At 35.7% G+C, this 25,630-nt stretch overlaps 4 protein-coding genes across 6 annotated transcripts; all 4 read right to left on the bottom strand.

Annotated features, from left to right (window-relative positions):
* Window positions 1-1,573: 1,573 nt before the first annotated feature.
* Window positions 1,574-4,208, bottom strand: LOC106343354 (mitochondrial import receptor subunit TOM40-1). The gene is made up of 11 exons (XM_013782537.1): window positions 3,944-4,208; window positions 3,500-3,581; window positions 3,303-3,405; window positions 3,140-3,235; window positions 3,005-3,055; window positions 2,862-2,927; window positions 2,513-2,614; window positions 2,331-2,399; window positions 2,149-2,232; window positions 1,970-2,065; window positions 1,574-1,871 (listed from the first exon to the last, which is right to left on the bottom strand). The coding sequence occupies exons 1-11, from the start codon at window positions 4,071-4,073 to the stop codon at window positions 1,818-1,820; spliced, it is 933 nt and encodes a 310-aa protein (XP_013637991.1). The 5' UTR covers window positions 4,074-4,208; the 3' UTR covers window positions 1,574-1,817.
* A 4,385-nt stretch (window positions 4,209-8,593) lies between these two features.
* On the bottom strand, window positions 8,594-10,780 carry LOC106317992. The gene is made up of 2 exons (XM_013755823.1): window positions 9,778-10,780; window positions 8,594-9,139 (listed from the first exon to the last, which is right to left on the bottom strand). Exons 1-2 carry the CDS (start codon window positions 10,690-10,692, stop codon window positions 8,771-8,773), a joined length of 1,284 nt encoding a protein of 427 aa, XP_013611277.1. The 5' UTR covers window positions 10,693-10,780; the 3' UTR covers window positions 8,594-8,770.
* Window positions 10,781-19,057: 8,277 nt separating this feature from the next.
* LOC106312674 (phytochrome-associated serine/threonine-protein phosphatase 3) lies at window positions 19,058-22,209 on the bottom strand. 2 transcript variants are annotated; one of them, XR_001264182.1, is made up of 11 exons: window positions 21,920-22,209; window positions 21,517-21,663; window positions 21,347-21,414; window positions 20,948-21,005; window positions 20,563-20,673; window positions 20,412-20,462; window positions 20,151-20,294; window positions 19,964-20,059; window positions 19,787-19,858; window positions 19,340-19,481; window positions 19,058-19,251 (listed from the first exon to the last, which is right to left on the bottom strand). XR_001264182.1 is itself a non-coding variant. In XM_013750318.1 (10 exons), exons 1-10 carry the CDS (start codon window positions 21,998-22,000, stop codon window positions 19,398-19,400), a joined length of 912 nt encoding a protein of 303 aa, XP_013605772.1. In that variant the 5' UTR covers window positions 22,001-22,209; the 3' UTR covers window positions 19,058-19,397. The 2 variants fall into 2 exon arrangements, 1 of the variants encoding a protein (XP_013605772.1); XM_013750318.1 differs by having other exon boundaries at window positions 19,058-19,481.
* A 757-nt stretch (window positions 22,210-22,966) lies between these two features.
* On the bottom strand, window positions 22,967-25,403 carry LOC106297820 (E3 ubiquitin-protein ligase RING1-like). Of its 2 annotated transcripts, none has more exons than XR_001261450.1 (2): window positions 24,194-25,403; window positions 22,967-23,195 (listed from the first exon to the last, which is right to left on the bottom strand). XR_001261450.1 is itself a non-coding variant. In XM_013734003.1 (2 exons), exon 1 carries the CDS (start codon window positions 25,295-25,297, stop codon window positions 24,323-24,325), a length of 975 nt encoding a protein of 324 aa, XP_013589457.1. In that variant the 5' UTR covers window positions 25,298-25,403; the 3' UTR covers window positions 22,967-23,195; window position 24,322. The 2 variants fall into 2 exon arrangements, 1 of the variants encoding a protein (XP_013589457.1); XM_013734003.1 differs by having other exon boundaries at window positions 24,322-25,403.
* Between the last annotated feature and the right edge of the window lie 227 nt (window positions 25,404-25,630).

The following is a 25,630-nucleotide window of genomic DNA, read 5'->3' on the forward strand; positions in this document are numbered from 1 at the left end:
AAATGGAGTGAAAATGAGTTGTATTTATAGATGAAAATTACTGTTCATGACCGTTGGAGAAAGGGAAAATTTTTGAAAAAAATTTCTTTGTGACCGTTTGGGGTTAAATCGAGTGCACTAAAAATCAGTCTGAAAATATCGTATTAAACGGTCAATCAAATCTATAAAATTTCATAAAAGTAAAAATTATGGCAATGAAATATTTATGTTATGACAACAAATCATGCGACGGCTCAGCCGATCAATGCAGAGTAATAAATAAATTATACGGCGGCTCGGCCGACCAATTAATAATAAACAGAATATAAGTCGGCTCGGCCGACCAATAAATAATAAACAGAATATAAGGCGGCTCGGCCGACCAATAAATAAATTAAATTACTAGTAAATAATATAAGCGGTATTCCAGCCATTATAACATGATATAAATAATAGTAGAGGCGGTATACCGACCATTATAACAGGGTATAAATGATACAAATAAATTTTACCGAATCGCAGAGTGATCGTGCTGATAACGTGTTATAAAATAACTTATGAGTTTATAGTATTGAGAAATTTAAATAAGAGTAAAAATTTATACCCGTAGGAGAAGATAACACTGATATAGAGAGAGAGTGTTTCTTATTAAGGAGAAGAGAAGAGTTTTCAGTGTGTTTACAAACGAACGCAAACGTTCGTATATATAGAAAAAAATTTACTGTGCAAATAGTGCAGCGGGCCCCACATCTTTTTATATTTTCAACGAAAGCGGCTCCTCCCTTTTCTTTGACTTTCGTAACAGAAACAAAGGTAACACAGTGTTACATAAAAAAAGGTAAAAGTTTACCTTTGCTCGGCCCACGATTACGTCTCTTGGCCCATCTAACCATTTCCAAATTCCAACTCACTTTTAAAGACATACTGTCAAATACATTAGAGAAAACTATACTTTCTACAAAGACTGTTTAAAATAAATAAAGAGAAATTTGATTCAAATACTATAAGTCGGCTAAAACTTTTCAAAATACTTTTAATCAAAAATAGTTTAACATTTAGATTTAAGGTTTAGTGATTATTGTTAATCTATTAGTATTTAGTGGATGAGATTGGTTTTATAAACGATTTAAGATATTTATGAAAATAATTAATTTTTAAAATTAAATTAAAAAAAATAGTAGCAAAATTTGGTAAAATTAAAATCATCCTTAAATAAAATACACTAAGAATAGTTTCAGATTTTAGATGTATTTGGCTATTGTCCCAACATTTTTACTGATTTATATTAGAAAATTTACAAAATAAATATATAAAATATATTTTAATCTTTTTCTATAAAATAACATTTATTTATTCACACTGCCAATTCTGTTTTAAAATCAAATAAAAAAGAGATTATTTGAATAGATCTTTTTGCTGTTGTCCCAACATTTTTACTGATTTCTATTAGAAAATTTACAAAATAAATATATAAAATATATGTTAATCTTTTTTCTATAAAATAATTTTTTTTATTCACACTGCCAATTCTGTTTTAAAATAAAAAATTGAGATTATTTGAATAGATTTTTTTGCAGTAAAAACAAATAAAAAATAGTAATGAGTTAAAGATACTGGTATTAAAAGAAAAGTAAAAAAGTAAAGATGCCTTTGAGAGGAATCCTAAACCGAGAAAATAAACAACACAAACATTCTTCCTTATGAATAAAAGCCTAAACTGAAATTTTGAGAGGGAAATACAAATAATAATAAATTTAAACCGAGTCCCTCGGCTGACCGCTGCAATCTGCGCTGCGTGTATAGAGCCAGTGCTTTATTGCGTGCTGCTGCTTCTTTTCTTAGCCGACTGTTAAACCAAATCCAAACTTGTAGTCTTTCTTCTTATGGTCAACCTGTGAGAAAAAAAAAAAACCCAATCAAGGAGTTTTCAAACAAGAATCTTCGGTTCAAGTCTCAGTACATGAACGAACAAGGTACAACATCATATTACCTCTGCAGACAGAAGAAAATTAAGTCCCATACTCAACCTTTCTTCCAGGAGAGCTGATGTAACTCCGTTGGAATCAATCTTCCCCCTAACACGAGACTGAAACAACAGCACACAGATTATAAGAATCAATACGCATGTTATTGCTTGTTTTTCAGTTCCATTACAATCCAGAAATTTACCTGTCTGAGAATGTAGTCATACCCAACACTAGCTACAACATCTCTTGAAAAGTAGTTGTACACAAAATCAGTGGCGAGTGAAACCTGATCATTAAGGTTAAAAATGAAGGTTGTCTTGTTTTATCTCTATACTCTTGTAAAAAGGGTTATAAGATGAGCTCAATGATAAAAGGTAGTTGTACCTTCTCGGAAATCTTCTGAACATAGTTCATAACTACATTACCAGTGCTAGCAACTTGCGCAGAGGCGACCTGTTGGTAAAAAATAGTTCTTAGTATGATAGGTACTACACAAACTGTTTAGAGTGTTGTTCCAACACAGCTTGAAAACGAGTAGTGATGAATTAACTGAGAAGATGAATTACCATCTGATCAGTTTCGTATCTTGCAGCGTAACCTATACCCGACTTCCTTGGCACACCAGCCCAGAAAACTTCCCCACCCAATGATAGACGGGGTGTCACACTCTGTTCAAAAATTTATTAATATACAATGAGAACAATGAATAAATAAACAAAAAGACAACTTTTCTTATAACCATAAAACTAAGCATGACAAAACAAAGATGATTAGAACGAGTTATGGTTCTTCTCTCATCACTACGTTACTGCAAGAGAGCATAAGTGCAAAGATGTCTAACCCTTTTCCTATCTACTATTTGACTTCATGAGGAAAATTTTGCAAAATTGCAAGGGGGACAATAGTCAACTTTACCTGAATATACGTTGCTCCAACTAGAGCACTGTTCCCAAGTTGAAGTTGGGCTCTGTAGTCTTTTCCCTACACAAACATGAGATGAAGAAACTCAAGACGAACCAGACGGATAAGAAAATTTCAAACAGAAAGAAGTTCCTCACCATGTAGTCAAAGTTGAACACCGCATGTGACATATGTGGCTCACCTGTCAGCTGGAGAAAGGGAAAAAAAGGATGATAAATACAATATTCCAGATACAGCATAGAACAAACACATTCTCCAGTTGAAGCACTTACTTGAGCATTGGCCTTTAAGATCAACTTATCACTTAAATCAGCTTTCACTCTTGCATTGAGTCTACCATCAGTCATAACCCTTCCAACAAGCATCAACTGCATATTAATATTTGTCATTCTCATATCTTCTTGATAGCCATATATAAATCACCAGAAAAGCTACCTTTGGGTCAAAGTAATTGGCACCAAACTCATAATGGGCTGTTGGAATTTTGATCGTTGTGTCAGGTGACTGAGAAGGAACTTCGGTTGGCCCCATCATTACACTATTTCAATAAAAAAAAAGGATAACAGAGTTAATCATAAACGCAAATAAACGCAAGTGTTTAGCAATAAACCTGGAAACATAATGTAACTAACCTGTGGCTGAGAGAAAACCTTTGATTCAACCCTTTGGAAAAGTCAAAACGTAAACCCTCAAAAGTTTCAGACTTTAAAGACACTGCAAAGAATAATCAAAACCAGTTAGAAACATAAATCAAAATGATTCACCAAAACAGTAAAGAAAACATAAGGAGGGACACTAATGTGACTACAAAGATTCAATCAAAGAAAGCATCATGAACAAGTTCTGATCTCAGAATCTACAATTCGAAAGATTACAAGCAGTTGTTATCATAGATTTTGACAAAAGACATACACTGAGTAGCCAATGAACAGTGTCTAATTCGAATCAATTGACCAATTTCAATGGAAACAAAACACAAATTAAATCTCTAAGAAGGACAATAGAATGCACTAGAGTCACACTCATCTATCAAGAAAATCAAAGGATAGGAGAAAAGTGGATAAGAGATACTGAACTGTAAGCTTCACGGTGGAGTTCGTCATAAGGAACAGGGCACGGGAGATTCGAGTAATCAACTTTCTCATCCACTTTAGGCTGCTTTCCGTCGATTTGTGCCGTCACGAGAGGTGGGAAGAGATCCGCCATCGCCGTCGCCGCTACCGCCTTTTCAAAATCGTTTACGGCCGCGACGGTAGAAAAGGAAGGGTCTTCTATTTGGGGGCGATTCTCTTTAGGGATGTTAATATGTGCTCAACTCCACAGGGTTGCACCGATTTGTAGCCTAACCCTTGTTTATGTAACAGGATTTAAAAATAACTGGCTCTAAGAAGGGGATTATTGCAACATGAATTTCTGTGGAATTTTATGATTTTAATAGTTGTGAGTATTTTACAAGTTAACTAGATTTAAAATTTTTTATCAAATATTTTTACATAGATTTTCATTACTTGTGCATAGAATTCTATTGATTTTTATTAACTTTTAAAGTAAGAAATTAATGGTGGTTGAAAAAAATGAAAAGAAAATCATTTCAATTAAGGCAATTCTTAAACAACTTTTAAAAAAGTTTTTCTCACAAAAAAAATCTCAAGAAATAAATTGACCAAAAAATTTAATTTCTACTTTTTACTTTATAGATATATAAATAATAAAAAATAAAAAAATATTTTTTATATAATTTCTAAATATATGTTTTAAATTTGAATTTTTGTAAAAAAAATTTGAATTATTATTTTTGAATTTTTTTTTTTAAGAAATTCGAAAGTGCTTTTTAAAACTACATTTACAATTTTTATTTTAAATTTTTAATATTTTTTTTCTATTTTTTTGAGTTGTGAATTGTATTATGTTAAAGTTGTGATTTGTATATTATTTCATTCTTCAATTTGAGTTTTTGTATGTGAGTGTATTTTATTACATTGATTTCAAAAATCTTATGGGTATAGATGATATTCTCAAAGTTGAGTACTATGAGTAAAAACAAAGAAAATTTACATCTCAATAACAATAGATTTTAATAGAATCTTAAAATCAATGAAAACTAAACTTTTCCAATAACAAAGGATTTTGAGTGGAATTTAAAAATCATCACCCCAATAACAATGTATTCTATTTAGATTTTAAAAATTCACAAACCAATAACAACGAAATCTCAAAATTTAATAATTCCTCTAGAATTCTTTGCCCAATAACCCTCCCCCCCCTAAGTTTAAGGCTTAAATTTTAATCCTTTAACTAGATCCGGATCCGCGCAATCGCGCGCGGATGTTAATTGTTACTTTTATTTATATAGATATTTGGTTTTATTTCAACAATGGTATATATTATAATTATATATGTGTATATGCATTTTAGAAACATAAGTATGCTATTCATTTTTTTTGTTTTTCCTCAAATTAATTATTTCAAAATGTAACATGTTTTTGTATCTTTTTTTATATATTTTCGTTTGTTGAATTAGTGTTTTATTATTAAACACATGAACATGTATAAAGCTTTGTAAAATAGAAAATAATTTTCATTTCCAAATACATGTAACATTTCGTAACATTATAAAGTTTAACAAAAATTATATTTATATCTTCTTAGATTAATCAGTAAGGATTATGTCTGATATATGGTTTTATTTAATGAATGTATGAACCACACATGTTAAATAGTCAATGATTGACTCAAGATAAATCCATTTCGGGTTTTGTGAAAATAACCAAAATTTAAAAACCCAATAAAACCCGATAAAACCCGAAATCAGGCCACCGGTTGAACCACTGGTTAAACCAATAGACACCTTTTAGTTTTTAAAATCTATTTTGTATAATTTTTAATTAAGAGCTTAGGTTTTTCAGTTTTGTTATCAGCATTTTATTAATGATTTTACTTTTGGTATATTTTAGATTTAAGGTTTAATTTTATTAGTCACATTAAACATATAACTATTTATAATTTTTTAAGTCTTAATATTTTTTTGTTAGATGTCATAAATCTTAACTTGTTAATTTTTTTAAAATAATCTAAACTATTTTTGATATCTTGTATGCAAAATAAAAATTAAAATATAGAAACTGAAGTTAAATATTTTCTAAATTTTTTTAAAACATAAAATATTTACATATCCAAACTGTTATTTTATGTTTTATATAAATATTATAAAATATTTAACCTTAGTTTCTACATATTTATTTTTATAGCTAATATATTATTATATAATACAATTAATTTATATATTATTCTGTCGATCACCGGCGGTCGATCTGATGATCTAATGACTCAGAAGTTCATATGGTTTAGTGTCCGGATCGGATTTAAAAACATTGAAGCAATCTAATCATGTATCAGAAATGATGGTCAAAACTGGTTATGCCAATTGTGATTTGTTTATTAACTTGTATAAATCAAACCGGGTAAAATGACTTATTTAGAAAAAATGTTAGGTTCGATATAGGCATATTTTTAAACACAGATATGCATCGTATGTGAATCATTAATGATGCAAATATATGTTTCTTAACTGAATCGTGTTCGTAGGAGTAGGTAGTTATTATAGTATCAAATAGAGTGATTTAGTAAGGCATAAATGTTATTAAGGAATAAATGAATTTGGACTTTCTAGGAAGGGTTAATTTAAAAAAAAAATCACACATGAATCAAGGTTGTGACTTCTGTTTTAATATATAAGAATTTTGATTCACAAAATTATTATACAATATTTAAATATATACTGAAATTTTAAATTTGTTAGATAATTTAAAATATAATTTTTCCGTCAAAATTTCAAAAACAAAAAAAATCAAATTATTTTGCCAAAACGGAAAATCAAGTTTTAGCTAAAACAGAAAATCGAGTTTTCTCGCCAAAAACTAAAAATCGAGTTTTTTCCCCACAACTAAAATCAAGTTTTCCCGCCAAAAAGGAAAACTGAGTTACGAAAACTGAGTTTTTCCCGCCAAAACCACAAAACCGATTTTTCCGTCAAAAAAAAAATGAATTTTCCGCCAAAACCGAAAAATCAAATTTCCCGCCAAAACCGAAAAAAACTCAATTTTAAGTTATGGCGGGAAAAATCAATCTTTCGTTTTTGGCGGAAAAAACTCGGGTCTGCGATTTTGGCGGGAAAACTTGGGTTTGTGGTTATGGCGAGAAAACTCGGGTTTCTGGTTTTGGCGGAAAAACTCATTTTCCGGTTTTGGCGAGAAAAAAACAATTTTTCGGTTTGACGGAAAAACTCGGGTTTGTGATTTCGGCGGAAAAATTTGATTTTTGGTTTTGGCGAGAAAACTTGATTTTGTGGTTTTGGCGGGAAACTCGATTTTGCAGTTTTGGCGAAAAAACTTCATTTTCCGGTTTTGGCGAGATAACTCGATTTTGTGGTTTTGGTGGAAAAACTCAAATTAGGTTTTGGCGGAAAAAACACAATTTTTGTTTTTGACAGAAAAACTTTACTCTTAGTTGTGGGACAAAAAATCGATTTTGCGATTTTGGCAGGAAAACTTAATTTTGATGCTCAACAAATTGGAGGAAAGAATCATATCATATTTTAATTTTTCTAATTTTTTCTTTAAAATTTAAGAACAAAAATAAATGAAATATTTTTTTCAATTAAATGGGATAACTCTGGTACCTGTCATAACCCTTGATTATAATATGGTTAAAATAGAACTGAGATTATAATAAACAAAAGATGGTTGGACCCTAACCCCGTAGTTTACGTCCCTAATCCTCTTAAGGGTTTTGTAAATTGTCACTGTTTGATTCTTTACTCGTTTCGGTCTTATTCTTAAACCGGTTTCGGACCGTTCTTTCTCCGGTTTCTTACCTTATTCGGGTAAGAACCATTTAATTAGGCATTCATTGCTGTACATTTTTAAATTTTGTAGTTTTAGAATGTGAAAATATCTCTGTATATGACGTTACTGTATATATCAGAGAAAAGTGATTGCATTTTATTTTACTGCTGTACATTCTCAAACTTTCTAGTTTTAGAATGTGAAAGTATCTGTATGAAAGTTACTGTATGTATCAGAGAAAAGTGACAGCATTTTACTGATGTGCACTTTTAAGCTTACTAGTTTTAGAATGCGAAAATATTTGTCTTTTGATTTGGACCATATCTTTGGTGCTATCAAAGATGGTTACAACTTGAGGTTATAGGGAGAAAACTCGTTTTTCTCAAATTTTAGCGAAAAAACTTGTTTCTGCGGTTTTCACAGAAATTCATTTTAATTTACAGTTTTAACATAAAATTTTGATTTTATAGTTTTGGTGGGAAAATTAATTTTGTAAAATCAAACAAACTATAAGTCTTAGTATATATTTATACATTATACAAAATGGTATGCAGTAAAATAATTGGATTAAAATTTAAATCCTATAAAACTCATAGACTAATTATGCTTAGCCATTTTAGTCATGTTTCAAAAATCAGAATTAGGGCTACAGATTTTGGTATAGAGTTGTTCCATTGAGCCCATTTTATACCTACTTGCAAGCAATAAAGAACGCCTGGAGTCGCTGGAGACAAGTCTGAGGGATGTCCAAGACAAGTTGCAGAGGATGCTAGTAGGAATGGCGAAGAAATTTTCTCACATAACCGCCTTGATAGGGACTACATATCAAGCATAACTGCGTGAATACTCATATTTTTACGTCAATCTTCCTACTGCAAGGGGTTGACACAGTAAATAATGTTATAAATAATATTATTCTTATGGTACAATGACACCATTATCTGTTTGGGTGTTGTAATTCTGAATTACATATATCATAAGCAAACAAGACTTTGATGATGATCTACAGGCATCGATTCATTTATCAAACCTTTATTTTGGTAATATAAGCAATAATCTTTAGCGCACAAGACCCAAGTTCAAGATTCCCCAAGAAGCATCTGGCCAAGATTGATCCTGTGACTTCATGAGAAGAACTCTGACCCAAGCAATCCAACCTTCCCATGACATCCTCTTGTCCCATGGACTTCCCCATTGCAACAGTAGAAGCAGCCCTCTCTCTGCTTCTCTCTCTGCCTCTGCGAATCTCTTCTTTCCCAGATACACTTGGCTCAACAACACATGTGGCTCTCCTACAAACGGGTTCTTCTCAATACACCCCAACAATCTCTCCTCTGCTCTCTCCAAGTACCCTTCTTTGCTAGCGTCGCTGCTCACAGCTTCCCAGTACATGTCCCTTGCTTCTATCTGCTCCTTTGCATCGAGTACCTGTTCCATTACATGTGTAGCTTACCAATAAACTCTAAAGCTCAACTAAGTCCTTGCTAACAACTGAAAAACTCTCGACTCTTATCTTTTCTTGATGATATAAGTATGTAACCCAACTATAATCAAATACTCCTAAAACATAAATGATCTACACATGAAACTAGTTAGCTAACTATATATATGTATAATTTGTATATATATGTTATCAAGAAACTTTTAAAAACTCTGTTCAATTCTTGATAGCATGTCCTATTCATCTTTCTTTCTTTGATGATCAGTTTCTCTATGAAGTATCAGTTTCCATAAAAGCTACTAAATTAAAGAAGATATAATCCAAAACATAGCAACACGATAACTATGACATGAAACAGAACCAAACTTAGCTAACTATATATATAAAGAAGTTCAACACAATGATCTAGACATGATACCAATTAGCTAACAAGATACAGGTATCGTGTGTGGCTATCAAGAAACTATTAAGCTCGGTTTAATTCTTGATAGCAACTGATAACTCCTGATTCTACCTTTCTTAGATGATCAAGTTCTTTATCAAGCATCAAATTCATGAAATCTACAAATCTAAAGAAGTATACGATCCCTAGAACTTGGTGACACGAAGTGATGAAACACAATACCTTGGTGCAGAAGCTGAAAACGGGTGGCACCACGAGCTCAATATCTTGATCTCTCTCCTTCCTCACCACAAACCCAGAACCACCACAATCCCTCTTCCTCTGCTCCATCAGAATCTCTTCTTCCCTCACAATCAAACTATAAACCGCACCCATCCTCGAGTTAGAGTTCATCCACAGCCCAGGCTTCCCACTCCCAGGCCACAACGCCGCCACATTATTCCCTCTAAACTCCAACCTCCCATCATCATTACAAAACAACTCATCCTGAAACCCGAAAAGCTGATCACTAAAATCCGCCATCGTCATCAACAAGAAAACACCAACCACCCTCCTCGAAACAACAATCTCTTCCCCCGTCTTGATATGCTTCACAACGACGCCGTCCTCAGGCACCAGCTCGTTCACCTTCTTCCTCCACTCCTCCTCTCCATCGAACCCTCCTTCCTCCTTGGCCTTCCTCAACGAAGCCTCGGAGCGATCAAGATGCTCCACGAGCTCTTGGTCCGAGTACTTGAAGAGGAGGTCGTCGTGGATCAGAGTTTGTCTCGGGACGACGCAGAAGAGATGGATCAGGGCCTCGGCGTCCTCGCCGACGTGTCCGCGGACGACGTCACGGCCGGTGGAGGGGTGGAAGATGGCTAGGTTGACGTAGGAGTTGGAGTAAGCGGAGTGGAAGAGGCCGCAGAGGCAGACGGGTTCGGGGGCTTTCCAGAGCTTGAGGATCTTGTAGATGTCGATCAAGTGGTCTAGGAAGCTTCCGTGTTTGTGCCAGCACTCGCCTGCGCCGACGCTTTTGAGGACGGCGATTAGGGAGGGGAGTTTGGGGTCGATGTTCTCTAGCTCTCCTCGGAGGAAAGGACGGGCTAGTTCGAGAACGGTGGACAGGTTTGGTGATGGAGACGGTGATGAGCCCATTTTTTTTTCTCTCGTGTTGTGTGTTATGGAAGAGGGATAGGATGGCTGATCAAGTGATCAACCGATTTTATTACCAAAAAAGAATGACCGAACAGGAAGCCTTGACTTATTAAAAATGACCAGTGTTATAAACCACGTGGATAACGGCCCGTCCATAACAGACACATCCATTAGAGAGAGAGAGAGTCGGCGAAGAGAGAGAGAGAGTCGGCCGGCTGGTTTCCTTTTCTCTTGGCCGAATTTCCTTTTCCCTTTATACTTATGATTTGTACTCTTTCCTATTTGTAGTCTTTTCTATTTGTAGTCTTTCCATTATTCTAGGACGGTTTATCTATCTTGTAATTCCCTATATATAAAGGGTACCTTTCACAACACGTTATCAGCACGATTCTCTAAAACCCTAATCTAAAAAGTCCCGACTCAAACCCTAGCTCTCGGCGATTGTAAACCTTAATCCCGATCGTGAACCTTCATCCCGATTGTAAACCTTAATCCCGATCGTGAACCTTCATCCCGTTCTTAAGGTGTTGACGATCTCAGCTCGATTCAACAGACGATCTCAGCCCGTTCGCGACCCGATCTCAGCTCGTTCGCGACCCGATCTCAGCAAGTTCAGTTCGCGACCTCCTCTTGTTCGTGGTCCATTCAACCCAGTCGGAGGTTAAGGTAACTAAATCGAAACCTTAATGATCTGAATCGAAACCCTAATGATCTCATCAAAACCCTAATGATCTAAGCGAAACCCTAATGATCTAATGTTAAAATCGAAACCCTAATACCTTAAACCCTAGCCGCATATATGCATATTGCATATTATGCATGAAATCAAGAAAAAACCCAAACGCTAAGACATGTTCGATTTTATTCAAACCCTAACTAAAGATTCAAAATTGATTGATTGATTAAATTTATAAACCTGATTAAATGTTTTGAATATTGAAATCGTGTGCTAGCTTGATTGTTTGATTGAAATCGTGTACTAGAAATTGAAATAGATTAATTGATAAACCCGATTGAATATTTTGAAATTGAAATCGCATGCTAGATTAATTATTTTCATACGTTCTCGACTTTATCAAAATCCGACCAGCATGTTTATGTTAAAACCCTAATTAAATCACTTGGATAAAATATAACCTTTGTATGATCCGATAGGTTGTCAGTATGAACCTCATGATGCTTGCTTGATTGTTTGATTACATGATTTCATTCTTATGAACACTTAGAATTCGTATGAACACTTAGAATCCATATGCTAGGCTTGCATCATAACCATATAACCGAATAAACATATAATAATTGCTTGAACATAGCTTGTTTGGTCGTGTGAATTGTTTGGATCATTACCGTATGAATTGATTGCATCATATCCGCATGAACACATTACACATTTAAAGATCTAAAGTATAAAATATATGATTTCAGATGTCGAAAATCAACAACTTGAATTTTGTTGCCCTAAATCTCTCGGGAGATAATTACTTACAATGGGCACTTGATGCTAAGATCATCCTGAAATCTAAGAGACTCGGTGAATGTATCACCGAGGACAATAATGCTAGTGAAAAAGATAGATACAGAGCTATCTTGATTATTCGCCATCATCTAACTAAGAGTCTCAAAGATCAGTATTTGACAATTGAGAATCCCTTAGACCTTTGGACATAATTGAAAGCAAGATATGATCACCAAAGAACGGTGATATTACCAAAGGCTATGATTGGAGGAATCTCAGAATCCAGGATTACAAGTCCGTGGATGAGGATAACTCAGCCCTATTTAGGATAGTTTCTAAATTGAAACTGTGTGGTGAGGATATAACGGATAAGGATATGCTAGAAAAGACCTTTTCCACCTTCCACACAAGTAATGTGTTGTTACAACAACAATACCGTGAAAAGGGCTTCACGACATATGCTAATCTGATCTCATGTCTATTGCTCGCTGAGCAGAACAATGAAGTGTTGATGAGAAACAGTGAATCGAGACCTCCTGGATCAACCCCACTACCTGAAGCACATGCGGCCACAGAGGCAAAGAAAGAATCTAACCACGTCCAGAACAATAGCCAACACGGCCGTGGCCGTGGAAAATGGCAAGGACATGGTCGTGGCCGAAATTCTTTTGGTCGTGGCCGTGGCCACTACAACTCGTTTGACCGTGGTCATGGCCGAGGCCGTGATACCTCTTTTAAACCACAAAACTCGACCAAATCAGTGTGTCATAGGTGTGGAATGAGTAACCATTGGGGTAAGACATGTAGGACTCCCAAACATCTCGTTGACCTCTACCAAGAGAGTTTGAAAGGGAAGAATCCTGAAGCCCACATGACTGATCAAGATGGTGAAGATGATTTTAATCATGAACGAGATGATCTTATGGATTATGAAACTTCAGATTGTCTAAAAGAATCAAGTTGATTTCGACATCAAACTTTTGTGTTCCTTTTGCTTTTATGTTTCTTTGTTTTGTTATTTTTTTGAACTTGTTTTTATTAAAACTTAATGAATGAATGAATTTTGATATGAAGTCTCTAAAATACCATCCTATGATCCTTGTTTTGAAGAATGAAAGATAACATGGATATATTCGTGGTGGACAGTGGGTCAAGCCACACGATCTTAAGAGACAAAAGATACTTCACTAATCTAACACTTAAGAACGCCAACATAAGTACCATAGCAGGTATGGCCAGTCTAATAGAAGGCTACGGTCATGCTAATATATTGTTGCCTAAGGGTACGCATCTAGAGATATTTGATGCATTATATTCACCCAGCTCAAAGAGAAGCCTATTGAGTTTTAAAGATATCCGAATGAATGGTTTTCATATTGAGACTAAGGGCGAGGGAAACAAAGAGTTCTTTCAGATCATTGAAATCGCCCAAGGCCATAAGAAAGTCTTAGAGACTATACCTGCACTCTCTACTGGTCTTTACTATGCCAAAGTCAGTATGATAGAGGCTAATGCCACGGTAAACAAAGTGTTCACCGAAAATTTCACTCTTTGGCACGACCGGCTTGGCCATCCCGGTTCGAACATGATGCGAAAATTGATATTGAATACAAATGGGCACACATTGAAAGAAAGAAAAGTTATCCCTAAGAATCTCACGTGTGTAGCATGTTCACAAGGGAAACTGATTGTTAGGCCAGTTAAAGTGACTAAGGAAACAATAAACTTTCTGGAAAGAATACAAGGAGACATCTGTGGACCAATACACCCACCTTGTGGGACATTTATATATTTTATGGTTCTCATTGATGCGTCCACGAGATGGTCGCATGTATGTCTATTATCAACCCGTAACTTGGCGTTTGCGAGGTTACTTGCTCAGATAATTCGTTTAAGAGCTCACTTTCCAGATTTTCCTTTAAAGACAATACATCTTGATAATGCTGGTGAATTCACGTCCCAAGCGTTTAATGATTATTATATGTCCATGGGGGTAAGTGTAGAACATTCTGTGGCACATGTACATACACAAAACGGTTTGGTTGAATCCTTTATCAAACGCATACATCTAATTGCTAGACCGTTACTTATGAGATCAAAACTCACGGTCTCGGCTTGGGGACATGTCGTTCTACATGCGGCCGAACTGATTCGCATCAGGCCATCTAGTGAACATAGATATTCTCCATCACAATTTCTTACGGGTCACGAGCCACACGTATCCCATCTTAAGACATTTGGATGTGCCGTTTATGTACCAATTGCACCACCACAGAGAACTAAGATGGGTCCTCAAAGGAGGATGGGGATATATGTTGGATATGACTCACCCACAATAATTAAGTACCTTGAGCCAACTATCGGTGACTTGTTTAAGGCCAGGTATGCGGATTGTCATTTTGATGAATCCGACCATCCAACATTAGGGGGAGATAACAATAAGCTGGTAAAAGAAATTACATGGAATCAAACATCTTTATCCTGGCAAGATCCTCGAACTCAAGAATGTGATTTAGAAGTCCAAAAGATGATACATTTACAAAAGCTAGCTAATCAATTGCCAGACTCTTTTGCTGACCCGAAGAGAGTAATAAAGTCATATATACCAGCTGCGAATGCACCAATTCGTATTGATGTCCAAGAAGGACACAATCAAGTTGCTACAGAGTCTAGAACACGTTTGAAACGTGGTAGACAAATAGGTTCCAAAGATAAGAACCCTCGGAAAACAAAGAAAGGTGCTGAGAATGAATCTTAGGCTAAAGAAACTCTAGACATGGCCGCGGCCGAACCTAAGGCCCTATACATGGCCGAACCTAAGGTGCCTAATAATGATGCTTGGGACGCCAAGCTTCAAGGTACTGAAAGTCCTGATAATAATGAGATCTCAATCAATTATGTCTTGTCTGGAATACAATGGAACAAAAAGAATGTCAACATTGATGATATATTTGCATGCAATGTAGCACTTGAAATTATGGATATAAACGAGGATCATGAACCCACGTCTATCTTAGAGTGTACTCAACGATCAGATTGAATTAAATGGAAAGAAGCTATAAACGTGGAGTTAAATTCTTGTAAGAAAAGTGATATCAAACCAGTTGGATACAAATGGGTCTTTGTGAGGAAAAGAAACGAACATGGTGAAATCGTGAGATATAAAGCATGGCTTGTTGCACAAGGATTCTCACAGAGACCAGGAATAGACTATGAGGAGACATACTCCCCAGTGGTGGATGCTACTACTTTTAGATTCCTAATAAGTCTGGCTATAAAAGAGAAATTAGACTTGCGGTTAATGGATGTAGTAACTGCATACTTATATGGTCCACTGGATAATGAGATATATATGAAAGTACCAGAGGGTATTGAATTGAAAAACAAATCGAGTTCTCGAGAACAACATTGTATAAAGTTGAACAAATCACTTTATGGATTGAAACAATCAGGTCGAATGTGGTACAATAGACTGAGAGAGTACCTAGTGAAAGAGGGCTATAAGAATGATCCGATCAGCCCATGTAAATTCATAAAGAAATTCGGCCAGGGCTTTGTGATCATAGCAATGTATGTTGATGACCTGAATATCCTAGGAACCTCTGGAGAAATCTCCCAAACAGTTGAATATCTTAAGAGAGAATTCGAGATGAAAGATTTAGGAAAAACAAAGTTTTGTTTGGGATTACAGATTGAGTACATTAGATATGGAATCCTTGTGCATCAAATGGCATATACAGAAAAAGTACTCAAACGTTTTAATATGGCCGAGTCTCACCCATTGTCTAGCCCCATGGTCGTGAGGTCTCTTGGTCTGGACACAGATCCATTCGGCCCTAAGAAGGACGATGAAGAAGTCCTTGGTCCCGAAGTGCCATATCTCAGTGCCATAGGAGCTTTAATGTATCTGACCAGCCACACTAGGCCAGACACATGTTTTTCCGTGAACCTACTGTCTAGGTTTAGCTCATGTCCGACCCAAAGGCACTGGAACGAGATTAAACATATTCTTCGTTACCTACAAGGAACGAAAGACTTGGGTTTATTTTATACTAACCAACGCAAAGAAAGATTAGTTAGCTTTGATGATGCAGGTTATCTCTCGGATCCACACAATGCTCGATCACAGACAGCTATGTCTTTACACACGGTGGTACAACCATATCATGGCGTTCCATGAAGCAAATGATCGCGGCCACATCATCCAACCATTCGGAGATATTGGCCATTCATGAGGCCAGCCGCGAGTGTGTCTGGTTGCGGTCCATGACCCAACACATTCGAGTTGATTGTGGGATGTCCGAAGGGAAAGACGCACCGACCATCATGTACGAGGACAATGCCGCATGCATAGCTCAGCTTAAGGACGGTTACATCAAAGGAGACAGGACGAAACACATCCTGCCTAAGTTCTTTTTCACGCACGAGTTGTAGAAAGCCGGTGAGATCCAAGTGGTACAAGTGCGTTCAAGTGACAACTCAGCTGATCTATTCACCAAGTCGCTTCCAACATCAACGTTTAGGAAGCTCACGCATCATATTGGGATGCGTAAACTGAAAGACCTTCAGTGAGGTACAGAACAGGGGGAGTAATACGTGTTGTACTCTTTTTCCTTCGCCATGGTTTTGTCCCATTGATTTTTCCTGGTAAGGTTTTAATGAGGCAACATCCAAAGCGTATTACAATCTCTGTTATCATATTTTGATATTTATTATCATATTTTCATTACAAATGCGGAAGCTGTTATCTATACTATTATTTGAGAAGTGAATTTACATATTTGTCATGTTCTTCATGATTTTAGGTTTAGTCATTAAACAATTTTAATTTTAATTTGACTAATTAAAGTTTTAATATCTAATAAATAAATTATATAATTCATTATTTAACTGATTACAAACTAATATTATAAAATATCTCAAAAATAAATGGAAAACGTTTTTGAAAAAAGAAGAAGCTAATTCCATGAATTTAGTTTGTGTTTATCTACATCTATATTTCTTATTTATTTATTTATTTTTATAATTAGAATTATATATACACGTATCATAATTAGATTTATCATTATACTAAAATATTATAAATAGTTTTATACAAAATAACAAAAATTGATTTATATTTTTTTGTAAACATAATATGTCATGGCATATTTTTAAAAATTATTAAATTTTTTTAGTATTAAAATACTTAAAACAAGTATATAAACAATAATAGTAAATTTGATTTATATTTTTTTGTTAACGTGATTTTCGTGATATTTTCATCTTATTCTTATCATTCAGTTGCAAGAATAACTTGTATTTTTTATTTAAGTTAAAAATTTAATATTTCTTTGTTTTTATTTTTACTAAATATTTATTGTTATCATCCAGTTGTAAGAATAACTTTCAAAAAAGAATATTTCAAAATATATTTTTTACAACAAGTACCTTATATTTATGAAAATTTAAAATTTACTTTATTTACTTTTAATTTTTCAAGATTTTTAAAGAATTATAACTTTGTTTAAATTAAAATTTCCTCAAATATACATTACATATTAATGTTTTGTTTGTCAGCATATTTGGTCTGCTTGAGTGTTTATTCAATTAATATAGGAAGTATTTGACATTATAATTATACATATATCAATATTCTTATTTACTTTGACTAATATAATATGTAAAGCTCAATTTGGTTTAATATTCTTGTGCTTTTGATTTATTTTGAGATTTTGTAGGTTATGTTAATTCCTTGAATTTGGTCTAATAACATCATTTTAAATTAACAATTATATATTTGTTTATTTAATTATTTCATTGTTTATAAATTAATATAATAAAATTTTGTTCAAGATAACAACATATTTACAAAATATTAGTATTGTTATCCAAAATAATGTTTTTAAATCAATAAAAATTAAGTAATTAAGAAATTGAAATATTCATAAAACAGTATAAATTTAATGTTTTATTTAATTTCTTTGTTCTTTAAACTAATAATATATTTATTAATAAATATTTATTTAATAATTATGCCCGCATGTGCGAGCAAAACTCCTAGTACTAATTACTGTGGAATTTGATTGGATTTGTTAACTTTTCTTGGCACAAAATATTATATTTCACATTAGGCTACACAAGAACATACACAGCCAACGAGTTTAAATTGATTTTTTTTTGTTTTTGTGAAGAGGATTTAACTGGAAACATTTTTCGAATATAAATCAGTTTGTGGAACAAGTATTTTAAAAATCCTGAATTTCCGGTGTACCCACTCCTAGCTAGGCCTGAGACGCATCGGATATCCGAGCAATTTTAAGGTATCCGGATCCGGATCCTTATCCGGAGAATCCATAATTTTACTATCCTTATCCGGATCTGGGGTTCTCGGATATCAGGGAGTCGGATATCCTTCTAAAAATTGTAATATCCGGCAGATATCCGGATACGGATTTGGATCCTTAAAATAAATAAAAAATAATATTAACAATAATTTAAAAATAAAAAAAATATATAATGTTTTTAATTATTTCTATGCATAATATTACAAAATTTACATGAAATATATATATACTATTATAAAAATAAAAATATATTAAATAAAATTAATTTTTATATATTGATATTACTATTTTTGAAATAGTTATTAATAAAACTTACGGATCTGGATATCCAGGCTAAAAGAATAAGATATCCGAATCCGGATCCGGCTTTGACGGATCCAACATTTTACTATCCGGATCTGGATTCAGTCCCTCCAGATATCCAGATTTTCGGATCGGATCCCGGATTGAATTCGGATCTCGGATAAAAGTTCCGGGCCTACCCCTAGCTACCAAATTTAGATGAAATCATGAAACACTAAGTTTACACAAATCCGAATGACTAAAATAGATATTTGAATTTCAGATATTGCGAGTTTGTAACGATTCTTAATTATTTTTAGAATTGATGTCATCCTCACAACAATAACAACAGCAAATAAGCAAAGGAGGAAACAGTGTAACTGTGTAAGTAAACAATACAGAAGAAACAATCGGGGAAAACAAAAACAAGAGAATCACGAGTAGACTTAAAACTATCAAGTCTTGACTTGATGAATTTCACAAGGAAAATGTTACCTAGAGGGGCAAAATAATGGAAATACAGTATGTGAAACCCATCAGTAGATAAATATTATATCTACATAATACCCTTTTGAGACCTGACCTTATGGTAGCAATGGCTTCATCATCATCATCACGTCCAGCTAAAATCGTCGTTTTCATCACAGGAAATACGGAACTCCAGTCCTTGGCCCTCTCATTTGATTGTTCTCTTCTGTCTCGTTGAAGTACTTCACATCCCTTTCCTGGTAATAACAAGCATCCCCAAGGATTTCATTACTAAACCATATGGACAACTATGACGGATATGCTGTTAATCAGAAATTCTAACACACACGGCCTACTTAATCTACATTCTCCTTAAAGCTTTCACTTCAAAAAGCAGATACAAATCAAGAAGTGTGTACTGAATCTGATAGAGAGCAGAATATCAAAAAGAACGTGAGTGATTATATCACTCTTGTTGAGAGAAAAGGTGGCATTGATACTATGCATGCGAGAGAAGGCTAGAGACTATATTCAGTAAGAAAGACTTGAAGAGATGGCTCACCATGTTTTCATCGAAACTCAATATAGAAGCGACATTGCCACAGCGGTAGCAGTAATTAGGTGCAGACCATACCTTCACACCAAAGAAGAAGAAGAAAAAACACATTATTTAAGAATAGTAAAATTTCCCATTATCCAGCATTAAAAAGGGTCACATCATAAGAAGCAGGACACTCACAGTTACAAGGCCTTTATCTTGGAACATGTACTTAAGACCTTCTTGTACCAACTGGTGAGCACGGCACACTAGATTAAGTTTGTTGATGTGATTGAACTGCACACGAAGCCGAAACCCAAATATCAGACTCGTGAAATCGGTGCATCAGTCACAGTATTGATGCGACTATTGAAGAAAGAAATCATACCTCAGTAGTAACCCTCGATCCGAAAAGCCAGCCAGCTCCGCGTGGACTAACAGCCCATGTTTCAATATCTTCAGGATCGCTCCACATAAGATCACAAAAGGGCCCTTCATGGGGAATTTCACAATTTCGATCTACCAGTCTTATCTAACGACCACAATAAGATCTAAAGTGAGTGGATGACTTTAATAACATGCTGAACCACAAACATACTTGACGGGTGAAACCCAAAAGCAAAAAAAAAAAGAAGAAGCAGAGTTTAACCTGATCAATTGTCCGGACATCCGGGGAAAGGCCACCATGAACACATAGAACCTAGACAAAGGAAATGAAATTTTCGTATGGGATACAGGCCATACAGAAAATATATATGCGTTGTCATCGACAATCCCAGGTTGCTCAAGAAATTACTTACTGTGCCATCTATAATAGCTGATAGGGTAAGATAGTCAAAAACATCTGTGCAATATCGCCACGCATTAGCGTTGCCATACTTCCTTTGGCACTCATCATAGAAACCATATACCTGAAAAACATACATTGTGATGATAATCTTAATACTATACTAAACGTGCCTCCCAGCGGCACAAAAGACATCTTAATAAAGGTTTGCAAGGAGTGCACTGAAACAAAAAAAAAAATATCACTAAAACTTAATTCCTAAACAGCGCGCATGCATCAACTAAGAGATACAACAATGTAAGAAAGAAGATACATCAAGAGCGCGAAGGAGACCACACATTCTAAAAAAGTGCGTGAAGAAAACAATAATAGATATTGTAGAAGAGAATAATGCATACCTGCGTTAGCTGCCTACTTTCATGATTTCCACGCAGAAGTGTAATATTGGCTGGATGTCTACACATTACAATACAAAAGAAAAAATAACAATTTAATGCCCCCAAATGGAAAATAAATACTTCAAAATGTAACAATGGATGTCTCACGTAAACTAATCACTTGGTCTCTATGTATAATCCAACAACAGAAGAACACGAGATGCTTGAGAAGCAATCACTTCCTCATTTGAACCAATTCTAATTGCAGTTTTATTGGGCCAGACTAATAATTTACAAGATCAATGAATGGCTTATTATAAACAAGGACTTAGTCTTAAGCACAATGAAAAGCACGAACAAGAGCATTTTAAAGGCAAGATAAAGGGATATCTGGTGAACATTAAAGAAACACGTCTTTACCTAGCTTTAAGAAGCAAAAGAATAGTGAAGACTTCAAGGCTGTTGTAACCTCTATCCACAAAGTCCCCCTGCGAATATTCCCAACAGCAGATCATGATTGCATTCATATCAAATGTGTCAATTACCATTTACCAGAAACACCCGGAAACAAAATAAAAGTAAGTCCGTACCATAAATATGTAATTGGTGTCGGGAACATGACCCCCGGTCTGAAAAAGCTTCATGAGATCATGAAACTGGCCATGGATATCACCACATACGGTGACCGGACTGTTGACAGGCTGCACGTTTGACTCCTCGATCAAAATTTCTTTCACCTGTAACAAACATAAACCATATCAGCAAACAAGGCTACTCTATAACCAAACGGCTGAGGAATGAGAACATAAATTATATTCTGAATCCAAAGTATTAAATCTTTGTATACTAATAACAACTTATTGAGAGAAAAACCCTAAATCAAAGGAACCAAAAAGACGCAATACAGAGGGAGGAGACCAGAGTTCGAAGCCACCTCCAACCAATATACAGATTAATCGAATTAGGTAAGCAAGGAAGAAGAAGATGGCGTACGTATTCGCAGAGAAGCTGAAGCTCTTCCTCGGAGAGATGCTGACCGTCTTTAACCTTCGAAATCCATTGATCCAAATCCATTACTCCCTTCTTCTTTCTCTCTCTCTCTATCTATGTATTCCTCTTTCTCCGTCGATTTTAGTGGCGATTTCAGGATAGATCTACCGGTGACTCTCCGACTTCGTTAGGGTTAGTTGAGAGGAGGAGATGAAATAGGGAAAGATCGATCTCCCACCGCTTCAAACGCAAATCGCACTTTCGCGTTTTGGTTTTATTTGATTAAAACGCGTCGCTTGGTAAAAAATGCGATTGTGATCCCTTTTATAATTGTTTTTCGTCAACAGGTCCCTCTTATAATTCTTAAAATTACAAATAAAGCAAAAGCATGTTTAATGGAAGGTTCTTAACGGAGATTCTTAGCAGAATATAAAAACTGTCTCTTAACTTTTAAATAAAAAAAGCAACCCCGCTAAGAACCGCCTCATTAAAGATGCTTATGATTTGCATCTCAACAACATTCCTTGAACATATATATACACCACAACCGCTGTTTTTTTTTTTGCTCAACATCATATTATCATTAACCAAAGAGTTTTACAATAAGATTAAACCTCAACCGCAAGACAATGGAATGATCTAGTATCACCTAAAAACATGTCTATGGATCCTACATTACCTAATCAAACTCCATTGTACTCTTGCAACCACATGAGACGAATTGACACAAGGTCAACCGCCCTTTACACCACCTAAATTCTACTTTTAAAAACAAGAGTACATGGCCTCGACAGAAACTGGACAATAACTCCATAACTCCATAACAACGGCTGCTTGTTTAACAATTTGATTTGATACCATTTAGATACTTTATCATTCAGCTTTGTCTGCCACACTATATTTTAAAGTCTTTGTATCCCTATTTTACATGCCTTTTTTTGTGCAATTTTATGTCTTTTCTTTAGAATGCGTATCTGAACCAAAGTTGTGTATAGAGGTCAAGTTTCAGTTCAGAGACCCAATATCCATGGAACTATTTCTACCAGAAAATAAACAAATACCACTTTTGATGAAATACTGCGATTTTTTTGAAGAACTCACATCCGTTGTATAATCCCAAAATAATAAGACAATAAAATACTTTTGTCGTGGTTAAATGTACAAGATATGGTAAACTCTCAATGTCACTTTCTTTTCCCTAATGAAACTGCCTTTTTGTGTGAGAACTTGTGCACATCCTTCTTCCAATTCAGTTTCCAAGCAATGACTCTTGTCCTTACTGCAACCAAACATGAAAGCAGTAAGTTTTAGGACAAATGGTTTCATTATCCAACATGCCACCGAAAAAGTGGTTTCAAAAACTCGACCTTCGACCATAAGGGTCCAATCTTGAAATACGATAAGTATTAGCAATTACACTGATGGATCAGTCGGAATCCCAAACTCAAATAACAACTCTATCGATTATAACCTCTCGCATAATCGGCTACACCAATTTGTTATTTTTCCAAAAAATCATCCGCACAAGCCTTGAGACAAATTTTTACAACTAATGTCTGAATGACTCTTGAGTCTATTATTTATGCTAACCTTGGACTCTTGTCTAACTAGATATGCAGTTCATGATACTCATTTGCATTCCTTGTAACCACTACGAGCTACAATTGCTTACTCTCCAACATCTACCCATCGAAAGAAAGACAACTTACTACATTAACCAGAGAACTAGTTTCCCATCATCATGTTAAAGAAGTCACAGTGAGAGTCTGAGAAATATCGGAAGATACCCCTAAAAACTCTCCTCTATCCACATGGAAAATTTAACTTTACAATAATAAAGCACCATTTTTCCATACGCACAGAGCGTGCTAATCACCAACTTGCTTAAATATCACATGCCAGACTCACAAAATCAGGAAGGACTCAGAAACGTTTATTTATATTATTATTACATAAATATCCAAGGTTAGCGCATTACTCGGAGCCGAAGATATCTAATAAGCAAGGATAATATGCTGCTAACAGAGAGGACCCGCGAGAGCAAGCGAGGAACTAGTTTAAGCCTATGGTGCTTTTTAATCAAGCAGCCACATTTGAGCTCCTTATCTATCACTACTGCAAAGCAGATGCCTAACCCACAATTCAATTTCAAGTAAAGAAATTATGGCATTCACGCAATGGGCCTAGTATGACTTCACCGTAGAAAGCCACACATTGACAATGTTCGTGCAGCCACAATGCCACACAGCCTTTCAAAATATAAACCCAATTTCGTACCTTTCACAATCCCATAAAACAGTAAGTAGACTAGTCGCACAAAGACTTCCACCACCAGCACCACTAGTCGCACAAAAATCAAACAAAGGGTCCTTAGTAAGGGGCAAGATAGAGAAGACGGTACAAACCTCAATCCAAATCTTCCTGTCTGGTTTCAAGATGAGACCCACCTCCACCACCAGCACCACGTCCAGAACCAGAGCCATCCTGACTCCTGAACCGCAAAGGCAGCTGTATACTAAACCTCCTTGCGGTCTGCTGACCCTCAACCGATCCCTGCCCACCCCCACTCATCATCTGACCTCCTTGACCTTGCCTTTGCCCCCTGCTCTCATAATCAGGATCATCAGTAGGCAACTCATACCGACAAACCGGACAAGAGTTATGCAACTCAAGCCACGGCATCAAGCAATCCTGATGAAACACATGCTTGCAAGGCATCTGCTTCACATCGCGGCCATCCTCGAACTCATCCATACAAACGGCGCACTGGTTCATCTCAGAGTTCAACATATCCAACGTCACCTTAACAGTCGGAAGCGCGTCGATCGCGGATTTCGAAGCAGGAGGAGTTCCGTGTCGGTTAGGGTCATTCTCCGCGAGCTGCTGAATCAGCTGCTCAAGGCCAGGGCCAAAGAAGTAGTCCCCCATGTTTCCAGGTATCCGGTTAAACGGATCCGAGGGATGATCCTCGATCACGAACTGGACGTGAGTGCCGCTAGATTGCAGATGCTGGAGATGGTTCTGGAGAAACGACACCGGATCAAACGCTCCTCCACCCTGAGGCTGATGCTGATTCTCGGTAGAGCGTGGACCGAAGAAGCTCGGGTTCGAGGAAGGAGGAGCGGAGGAGGAGCCGAATAAGAGCGGGAGCAAGGTGGAGAAAGGATCAGCCATCGGGAGGAAACCGATAGGGTTGAGATTTGGGGATGGATTAGGGTTTGGTTCTTCGTATTCTTCTAGAAACCCACCCGAGCAACGGGGGCAGAAAGGATCGTCGGCGGAGGAGATTGAGATGGTGACTGTGCGATTGCACTGGTAACAGAAGAACAGCTTGTCAACCACCGCGGCGGTGGAGAGAGTAGAGTTTCCGCCGGAAGACATGACGGAATCTGTGAAATTTCTTCAGAGCGCGTGATGGGAGAGATGAAGAAAGCAACCCGTCACAGGAGAGAGAAAATTATTCTTTGATTTGTGGCTGACTCAAACTCTCCTTTACGATAGTTTAATTATTTGGGCCATATAAAATTGAGAAAAAGACAAAAATAGCACTAAATCAAGTTTATTTTCACAAACTAGCACTCAAGGTCAAAAGTCACAAAAATAGCACTTAATGTTTTATCAAAAGTCACAAACTTAGAGTTTAGAGTTAAAATGTGGGATTTAGGATTTAGGATTTAGGGTTTAGGGTTTAGAGTTTAGGGTTTAGGGTTTAGA

This window comes from Brassica oleracea, chromosome C1 (genome assembly GCF_000695525.1).
Source record: "Brassica oleracea var. oleracea cultivar TO1000 chromosome C1, BOL, whole genome shotgun sequence".
NCBI classification, from domain to species: Eukaryota; Viridiplantae; Streptophyta; class Magnoliopsida; order Brassicales; family Brassicaceae; genus Brassica; species Brassica oleracea.

What these genes read in the sequence shown, in the direction of transcription:
- LOC106343354 (XM_013782537.1), bottom strand. Translation starts at nt 4,073, where the DNA reads ATGGCGGATCTCTTCCCACCTCTCGTGACGGCACAAATCGACGGAAAG. An exon ending in TTGGAGCAACGTATATTCAG is followed by an intron (nt 2,615 to 2,861) that starts GTAAAGTTGACT and finishes ATTTTTGAACAG; the next exon opens with AGTGTGACACCCCGTCTATC. An exon ending in GATACGAAACTGATCAGATG is followed by an intron (nt 2,400 to 2,512) that starts GTAATTCATCTT and finishes TTTTACCAACAG; the next exon opens with GTCGCCTCTGCGCAAGTTGC.
- LOC106317992 (XM_013755823.1), bottom strand. Translation starts at nt 10,692, where the DNA reads ATGGGCTCATCACCGTCTCCATCACCAAACCTGTCCACCGTTCTCGAA. An exon ending in TTTTCAGCTTCTGCACCAAG is followed by an intron (nt 9,140 to 9,777) that starts GTATTGTGTTTC and finishes GTAATGGAACAG; the next exon opens with GTACTCGATGCAAAGGAGCA.
- LOC106312674 (XM_013750318.1), bottom strand. Translation starts at nt 22,000, where the DNA reads ATGGATTTGGATCAATGGATTTCGAAGGTTAAAGACGGTCAGCATCTC. An exon ending in TTCAGCTTCTCTGCGAATAC is followed by an intron (nt 21,664 to 21,919) that starts GTACGCCATCTT and finishes TGTTTGTTACAG; the next exon opens with GTGAAAGAAATTTTGATCGA. An exon ending in CAGCTATTATAGATGGCACA is followed by an intron (nt 20,463 to 20,562) that starts GTAAGTAATTTC and finishes TCCTTTGTCTAG; the next exon opens with GTTCTATGTGTTCATGGTGG.
- LOC106297820 (XM_013734003.1), bottom strand. Translation starts at nt 25,297, where the DNA reads ATGTCTTCCGGCGGAAACTCTACTCTCTCCACCGCCGCGGTGGTTGAC.